Below are 9,516 nucleotides of genomic sequence, written 5' to 3'. Positions count from 1 at the left end.
ATTCTTATGTTCTTCATTATTTTTTTTTTCCTTCCAATCCAACTGTTCATTTGAGAGAAAGCCCCCTAGCAGGTGAGCGGAGAAAACAAGGCAGCATGACACAGCCACTGTCAGTAACCAAGCCCCCCCGCCCCCCCATGGCCCTCCAGCCCCCTGTATCTGTGAGCCAATAAGTGCCCCAGTATCAGGCTCATCCCAGCTCCCTGTGAAGTCATAGCACAGCCCCATGTCTGCCCTGATTAGGAAATCTCCATGGACACAGTGTAAATGGGTCTTACTGACAGAGTTCACTGCAGCAGAGGGACATCCACACTGACTGGAGGCTCTGGAGGAGGGAAGGGGCTGGCTCTTACTAAGAGGCGAAATCTGTGTCACTTTTCAAACTTCTTTCAAGCTATTCATTAGCCTGGTGTGCAAGCTGCAGCAGCATTGTCTTCTATGGGGGACATTCAGCATTTCTAAATAAGTGACTAAGGCTGAGCTATCCGTACACTTAGAAGCAAGCGAACTGCACGTAAGTAGCCACACTCCTATCCCATCTATCTTTATCTATCCTTCGAAAATTATTTTCTTTTTGAAAAAATAAATAAATAAATCTGATTTCTCATTGTTAGGAGCTGCATAATAAGTCAAATCCACAAAGAGTGTTTATTAATTTTTTTCCCCCCTCTTTCTTGTAGGTGGTAAGAAGCCAAGTTTTCCTTGCCGTCAGTCCCGTACACAGATTGTTGTAGGCACACATGGACATTAGTGCTGTGAGTGCATGACTAATCTCTCCCTCCCTGAAAGGAGGATCTGAAAGCACAACTCAGTCTTCCTGTTTTCTTGGAGGGATATCTGGACTCTGGACACAGTGTGGGGCAGCTTGCATTTGGATCAGAGAGGATATATACGTACATATATAAGTCTTCCTAAAACAACAAGACTGCCTCTCTACGCCCTCTTCTCTTTCATTTGCAAGTGGACTGTGTAAACTTTGCAGACTTTCACATTCACCCTACCAGCCTGTGTCAGTGCTGCTGATTGTGGAGCTGTGGATCTCAGCTTTTGATACAGTATTATGGCCATGGTGGTTAACCCTTGGCAGGAAGACATCCCAGGGGTGGCAGCCTCTCAGGTGAGCAATCCACCTGGGCTGTGCAATCAGGATCCTGGGGGCACACCTCAAACGCCGAGCACGCCTAAAGGAGTTGTCCCAGGTCAGGACCCTGTTCATTCAGGGGACAAAGGAGTTCCCAATGTGGACTGCATGGTGTGTGGAGACAAATCGAGTGGCAAGCACTATGGTCAGTTCACCTGTGAAGGGTGCAAGAGCTTTTTTAAGAGATCAGTGAGAAGGAACCTCACCTACACGTGTAGGGGCAACAGAGACTGTCCTATAGACCAGCATCATAGGAACCAGTGCCAGTACTGTCGCTTAAAGAAGTGCCTGAAAGTTGGCATGAGAAGAGAAGGTGAGTTCTGGCATGAGCTGGTGGGGTTGTACTGGATTGGGGTCACTTACTCATGTTCTGGAGAACCTTGTGTCCAATAGCATTGTTTCGGGGGGGGGGGGGGTTCTCGAGAACTTATACTGGGTCATTGGTTTATGTTTTTTCCAGTAGAGTTGAGTCTTGTTATTAAAACATTTTAACAAAGCTCAACAGAAAAGGCTAAAGTCGATATTACCTAAACATTATATGTATTTGACTATCCACTAGCATACTCACCGCTTTACTTGAAGTATTAAAATTTCAGTATTCAGTATGAGCAACTAACATGGGCCCAAAGGAGCACACCATGCGGTCTTGATTGATAATTAATAATTTAGATCATATGGTACCAGGTTGGTTTATATTAATGGGAGAGACAATTAATCATTTATCAGTAAATAATTGGATGTAAGGAACCTATGAAAAAGGGCCGCCCTACTGTAAATATTAGACTTATCTTATGCTGATATTTATATATATCATGTTTAGTCATTGCCTTGTGGAAATGTTACAACATGACTTTCGGAGTGGTATGGTTCCATTGATTGACAATATCTACAAAGACGTTTAGATAATATAGCCCATCCTAAATGCTGTATTAACTATTAGAAGCGCAAATGAGTCAGCAATGAAGGCGCAATAACTTACAAAAAGAATTTACAAAAAGAAATCCACAAAACAATAGCACAATAAATGACTACAAGCTTCCAGTTAAGTCCAGGGGCTCTGGGCCTATAATCAGACCTGCTTTGTTGTGAATGTGGACTGTCAGGATTTAAAGTGGTAGTTTATGTAAAAAAAAAAAAATCCCATAAGAGGAATAACCTGGTCTGGCAGCATTCCTATGGAGCTTATCACAACTGATACATGTACACAGAGATAAGCACAAACACACACACACACAAAGAGGCTTGTGCTGCATAACCTGGACCTCATTAACATACATTTATATTTTTAGTGTCGTCTATAAATCTGCGCCGTAACCAGAAGAAATGGATTGTGATTGTTATGTCATGGAAAGCATGCATCCAACCCATGGGAAATCTCAACTATGCCTGTCTATTCACTTCCCACTCAATATATCTCAACAGAGATAGTTCTCTTATAGTTGTTCTTAGGTAAATCCAATCGTAGCAGTAAAGTTGTTATATTTATGGTTAAAAAGCAGGCAAATGGGTTAGAGATATGGGTGTTTATGTGAATATTTGTATAGTATACTTTTATTGTCACCATAGTTGTATTGGCTAGTTAGTGGGTAGATACGTAGGTAATACATATATGACACAGAAATTTAAGTAGGCACATAAATGGACATGAAATTGATAGGCTTAAAAAAATATACACTATTAGCTAGATGGATGAATAGATAGATAGATAGATAGATAGATAGATAGATAGCGATAGATGATAGATAGATAGATAGATAGATAGATAGATAGATAGATAGATAGATAGATAGGAGATAGATAGATAGATAGATAGATAGATAGATAGATAGAAGAGAGGGTTACTATAAGTAGATTTTAGATACAGATAGACAGTAAAACCAATACATAGTTATAATAAAGATATTGTATAGATATATGAGTAACAATATATATATTGATACTTAACAAATGAAAGATGATTGGTTGCTTAATTGATAATAAATTATAGATAGATAGATAGATAGATAGATAAATGATTGACAGATATAAAAATAGATATCAATACTAGATGTGTTCTTTCTGCATTTAAAACACCATGCCTTCCCAGTTAACATACCCACGGTTATTCTACAAATAGTCCAAAGTATATTTATCTGTATTCAGTCTGACAGCTGTTGCAGCTACTGAATTTCCATCAACATGCAGTAAACCAGTATTGTGCTGCAGGAGGTGCTGGAACTTATGAATAAGTCATGTACACATCTAATGTAACATGTGTCCCATGTGATTCTACATGAGAAGCCTGATCATTGTTAGAGATCCCATAGCTAGGATTCTCTCCTTATGCCTCAGGTCCTCATTGAATCTTATCAGATCTTCTCATATCATTTTATATGAAATTTAGGAAAAATATTTTCTACACGAATCATTTTCTTCTTTAATTAAGCGATAAAAACACTCGGGATACCATATTACTCGTTCTGTTTTGTAATATCCATCTATAACATCTGTTATATAGTAATAATAACATATCTATTATTATTTTTGTAGCATAAGTAGGACAAGGTAGTCATAGTATGTAATTTTTAATTGTGTGTAAAAATTCTTATAAAAAAGAAATCATAGATAGATAGATAAATAGATAGATAACAGAGTCAGATTAATGACCCATTAAATCATGTAATTGATAATGCACTATAATAATAATATAATATAAAGATACCATATTTTTTCCTGAATATTCCCTTCCTCTTTTATTGTTTTATTAGTAACTGTATGTTTGTTTTCCATTTTTATTATATTGGCCTCAGTTGCGCTGGTGACCTTTAAAAAAATAAAAAAAGTATGTCACAGTATAACTATCTTTTTTTGATACTATGGTCTAAAAATATATAAAGAACAGTATAAATTAAGACTATTCATAGTAGTGAAGAGTTAGCCCCTATAACAGTAATATCTGAAGGGCTTTTTTATAAGGTACTTTTGGTTTTTTGTTAAACAAATCTATTCAATCCACTGTGTTACTGTTGTATAAACAATAGTGTGATTTATTTTTTTATTTTTTTTACCTTCTCAGTAATATCATATAGAATTTATGAGAAGTATGTTTGAATTTTTACTATGGACCAATAACAAAAAAATGCACTAAAAAAATACTACTTGGTGCACTGTCCTTTACAACTTAACTAGTATTCTGTTTGTTTCAAAGGGGTGAATCAGTATATACGTTTTAGAACAAAGTTTCCTGTAGATATTTAAGGACTGTGCCTTTAATTGTAGAAATTTAAAAAACAAAATCCAAAATCCAACTGTGATCTTATACCCAGTCCATCTACGTTACTCCCTGATTATTTTTAACCAAAAACAAACAGTGGACACAGGCTCCTGCTAGAATGACCACCAGCATTTTACCCAGTAGGAAAGTTGTTGATAAAATAAAAGTTCCCTGGGAAATTTGGCTTTTTAAAAGCTCTTCCATTTCTGCTACCAAGACACTATCTTAAAATCTGCCCCAAATAACAGCCATTCAAAGGCAAAGACAAAAGTGGGAGTGAATTACTATTGAGAACTCTCTCCTGTGATCCAACTCGACCCATTGATGATGTGTTTACAAAATTGAGATTAAGCATCTGGTAGCATCGACAAACATCCACTAAAATTTCAAGTAATTGATGTCTCTTGTGTCACGCTGTTTCTTTGTAAAACGCAACCAAAAACTTTTTTTTTTAATATCTTTTTATATATATATATATTTTTTTTATATATATAAATTGGCATACTGCCTCCAGGAAGAAAAAAACAAATACAGCTTGTTAAAACTTATATTTGTCATATTATCTATGTCATTCATTTGCTTTGGTTTCAGGTATTTGTAAAAAAAAAATATAGAAAGTGTTATTTTTTTTAGGGTTAACAATCCCTGTTATCTGATCCTGACTCAAAACACCTCCAATCCACAAAGGGTTAATGAGCCATGTCACCCGATCCTTACTCTAAACACCTTGCACAATGTTAGAAAGGTCAGCCCTTCACAGGACACTGGCATTTCGAGAAAGTATGTTGATTGACATGCTTTAAAAAAAAAAAAGTATACTTTTTTTTTTAGACAGTTTTGTAACTTTTTCAGTTAAGTTTTTGTCAGTCCTCAAAGCCTGCGGTAAATTCTTTTCATCTTACAGTGTCATTAAAATAGCAGTGTTACCAGAGGTGATAAACTCTATTAGCTGAAAGTCTTGATTTTCTGGAGAGGAGCAATGTTTAATTTTGAAAGAAAGACAATGATTGAGCGATGGAAGATCAGTCAACATGAATATTCCATACATGACAAATAGATATAAATGACTCAAAGCGAGCTGTCAAGAAACAAAAACCTTATAAAGAGCTCTCATAAATCTTCGATGTATTCTACAGAATGTAAACCCAACATTGTACTCTATAGAGAATTTTAAATCTTGTTTTTACATTTTTTTTAAATTTTTTATTTCTCTTTAATTGGTAATTATATTTTAATTGATTTATTTAGAATTTAATTTAAACACTAGAAAAAATTGGATTCAATTCGATGTGTTAGATCCCCGATTTCAACTTGCTTTTATATGTCCATATGAATTACTGAACCCCATTTGTTTGTGGAAAAAAAATTCCCAAAAGTTACTAGGTGTTAAATTTTACTTTAATTTATATATTAGAGTGTAAGCTTAGATGGACCAATATAATGGGCATACCTATACTAAACTATCAATAACCAGGTACTATACTAAACTATTATACTAACAAAAAGTAGATAATAATTTAAAAAAGCATAATACAAGGTCAACTTAAAAATACTAAAATTCTTTACAGAAAAGAACCACTAATATACTAAATTTATACTCATATCTCCTTTAAGTCCCCTCCAGCCCACCCACCCATACTAAGAAGAAGCTTTTGGAATATGTCAACAGAAGAATGTAGCATTAGATTTTCTGTGTAGAATCCAACAATTGTACCAAGCTTAGCTCGGCTTCTTTCTAAAGAGCTTGTCAAAATGGCACAATGGAAACTACAGTATGTATCAAAATTCCTGAGCAGCAAGAGATGAGGAAATTGCTCTAGTATAAAAAAAAACAACAGCTAAGGGATGATTTTTTTTTTTCCTTTTGCGTTTTTAAAGATAATGTCTCAATTTAGTAGATAAAGGCCTTTAATAGCAATCATTAGAATGTCATCGCATTGTAGGAATTAGATTTAGACAGGACTTTTGACAGCTCAACCAAATTTTAATATTCTTGCCTAATGTTCGCCACCGAAATTTATTATTTTATTTATAGGAAATAAAATTTAAAAAAATAAACATTCTAGGTGAAAATAATATAATAGTATATATAAAATACTATTTGCTTATTTTATTTATGCATAGGCAAAAAAAAAGTAATAAAAGTAATAAAAAAAACAAATTTTATATATATATATATATATATATATATATATATATATACATATACACTTTTTTCAGCTACATGTAAAAATATATTAATATGTATGGAAATGCACAAACATATGTGCAATTTTACTCTTAAAATTGTAGACCTTCCTCAGACATGGATTGAAATTGTGATGTTATTGGATATTGTTGGATATGTCACCATGCAGCATACATGGCGTAGCCTTCAACTTCTGATCAAGTCTAAATAGCAATTCATGATTGAGGAGGGTCTGGTGTATTGGGGCAAAACTTCATGTATGTTTATGCATTGCAATAGTGCAGAAGGGTGCATAGCCTATAATAGTATATTTGAGGAAGAACGCTCCTACTCCCGCACCAACCTGACTTTAAAATGGGGTAGACAATAAGCAGGATAAACTTCATTTCATGACGTGCCCAGGAGCTGTGTTTTGGCTATATAAAGGTTTAGGTCAATCTGAATGTGCCTAACATGAGACATCTCCTTACTTTATGGAACAAAATTACATGGCATTGATCAATCTGATTTAGTGATATTAAAGCCATCAGCTGGTGCTCCATAGTTCCCTCCTTAAATACTACCATCTGGAAGTGACCAGAGGCAGATAGACAGATAGTGTTGGTGATCATTGTTGTAAAGATTATTGATAACTTTCAGAAAACTTTCATGCCTCTTTCCCAAGAAGTTTCGCAATAGCCAAATATCCTACTTCTATCTATACCCAGCTCCAGCCTTTGGACTAAATGCTTCGATAACACCTGTCTCAAATGACCATATGTCAAAATGATTTTGTAACATGTTGGAAAGCCATTTCCGGAAGACATCTGCTCGTTTCATCAGTCAAAACGTCTGTTTTCACCTTTGCACCATTGCAATTATCTTTACTGTTCCTAGACTCTTTCTCTAATTTCACGAAAATGAGATAGATATATATACATTGACTACAGGCATACGACTACAAAGAAATTCTCCAGACTGCTAAATCTGCCTTCGCTTGGACTTTGTGTTGAATCAATAATTCCTCATTAGTTTACGCAAGTTTGTGTACCTGACATTTACCGACACATTTCGGGGTCATTGCTATGGATAGGCAGGGCAGCTTTTGTTCTCTTTACCTGATAAGTAGATCAGGACTAAACAACAGCTACTGCTACTGAATGTCTCACGGTATCTGGGGTTCTTGTTCATTGATCCAGTCATGGCCACTCAATGAACCCTTAAAAGTTGCACTCTTCTTTGCTCTATATCAGGGATGGGGAACCTCATGCCTGGACAGGCTACTGCTTAATATCTAATGACAGCTGGGGTTGTTCATTGATCCAGTCATGGCCACTCAATGAACCCCAAAAGTTGCTTTATATCAGCTGTCCAGGCCTGAGGGGTATTGTAGTTTTGTAACAGCTGGAGGGCCTAAGGTTCGCCATTCCTGCTCTATAAGATACTACAGCAGTGCACCTTATTAAAGTATGGCGGCCAAGGCACAATGTGATTTATTTTCTCATGGCAGGAGGTCCCATGAGCTCAACATGGCACCAGGACCCGGCTGTGACTGCCTCTTTATCACTAAATTGAGGGTTTTCAATTGTTCCCATAAAAGACGTATAGGTAAACTACATAAATTTGATGGACTATTAGCAGAACTAGTAGGCAGTGTGGTTTGTATACCCATCATGTGAGAAAGAATCCAGAGTCAGATGTTGGTAACTCACAGGGAAGTTGACTAATGGCCCCATGATTCTGCTTGAAGGCCATGTTGTATAGGGATATGCAAAAAAGAGCCTTGTTTAAGAGTCTCAAAACACAGGACTAGTCAGATATCCTTCCAGGAAGGGCCCAGCCACGGGGTGGCTCCTGTAGGGAAACCACCAAAACCACCATATTAAATGGCCCAATAAGTCAATGTTGTATAGGGAGGACTTTCAAGTCTTACAACTGCAGAGTTCAGAGGTAGGACTCCATATGACCTTACTTCCATAAAACAAGATTAAACTCATGAGAATCAAAGTTTCCCATATCAGTCCTTGTTGTAAAATAATACAAAAATAGAACTCCTATGATTTTAGATGTCATCAATTATTGCCCAGTCCTGTACTCGCCAGACTTCTTCTGGGTGTGGTGCTTCTATCCCATGGGAATCTAATACAGCTAACATAACAATGGAGTCAAAAGAATAGGCTTACATACAAATGGTTGGACGGAAAAAAAAATCATTTGGGTTTTATCGATACATCTATTTAAAAAAGAATAAAAAACATTGGAGATTCAATCATCTTCGGCTAATGTTTCCATCAGTAGTTAATTCCCTCGCACCAAAGCATAGCGGATAATAGGTTAAACCATTAAACCATTTGCCAACATCTCATCAGCTCAGTGAGTGTCTAATATATTCAGGTCAGGTGACCTTTCTGGAAAATTACCATTTTATATCAGTGAAAGGGCCTGATTTGCACTGAAAATAAGCTTCCCGAGAGGTACAACCTGGCTGTTATATACTGAGGGTGACACAAGTGATTATTACTACCATTATGCATAGAATGCTGACATATTATGCTGCATTATACAGATCATTCACTAATTCCTGTCACATAGGAGCTTACGATCTAATTTCCCTGTCGGAAAACCAAGCAGAACTCCCATAATACTCCATTCTTGGCCTAAAATAAATAACTTTTTTTTTTTTTTTTTTAAATAATAATTCTATATTTGCGTCAGGAAATTTAAATGTAAAATGTATAGAGGCAAATTTTTCTAGATTTTTCCAGGAGCAAATTTTTTTCTAGATTCTGCATGACTCAGCTGTGACTGATACTGTCACATACATGTCAGACCCATATAAGAGGGCAGCACTACTAGTCACAGCCAATACAGAGAAGTGGCTCCATGTGCTGAAATACCTTTACCTTGTCATCTAATCTTATACAATTCCTTTAAAGCTCACCTGTCATAATAAAA

At 36.0% G+C, this 9,516-nt stretch overlaps 1 protein-coding gene across 2 annotated transcripts in view; it reads left to right on the top strand.

Annotated features, from left to right (window-relative positions):
- The first annotated feature begins 306 nt into the window (after window positions 1-306).
- LOC138770260 (nuclear receptor subfamily 2 group F member 5-like) overlaps window positions 307-9,516 on the top strand; it is a 22,303-nt gene continuing 13,093 nt past the window's right edge. For both annotated transcript variants that reach the window (XM_069949196.1, XM_069949194.1), the window contains exons 1-2: window positions 307-514; window positions 681-1,454. In XM_069949196.1, coding sequence (XP_069805297.1) covers window positions 1,061-1,454 — 394 coding nt within the window. In that variant the 5' untranslated portion in view covers window positions 307-514; window positions 681-1,060. The remainder of the gene's footprint in view (window positions 515-680; window positions 1,455-9,516) is intronic.

The sequence above is a fragment of the Dendropsophus ebraccatus genome, chromosome 13 (genome assembly GCF_027789765.1).
Source record: "Dendropsophus ebraccatus isolate aDenEbr1 chromosome 13, aDenEbr1.pat, whole genome shotgun sequence".
Taxonomy (NCBI): Eukaryota; Metazoa; Chordata; class Amphibia; order Anura; family Hylidae; genus Dendropsophus; species Dendropsophus ebraccatus.
This window is presented reverse-complemented; position numbering and strand designations above follow the sequence as displayed.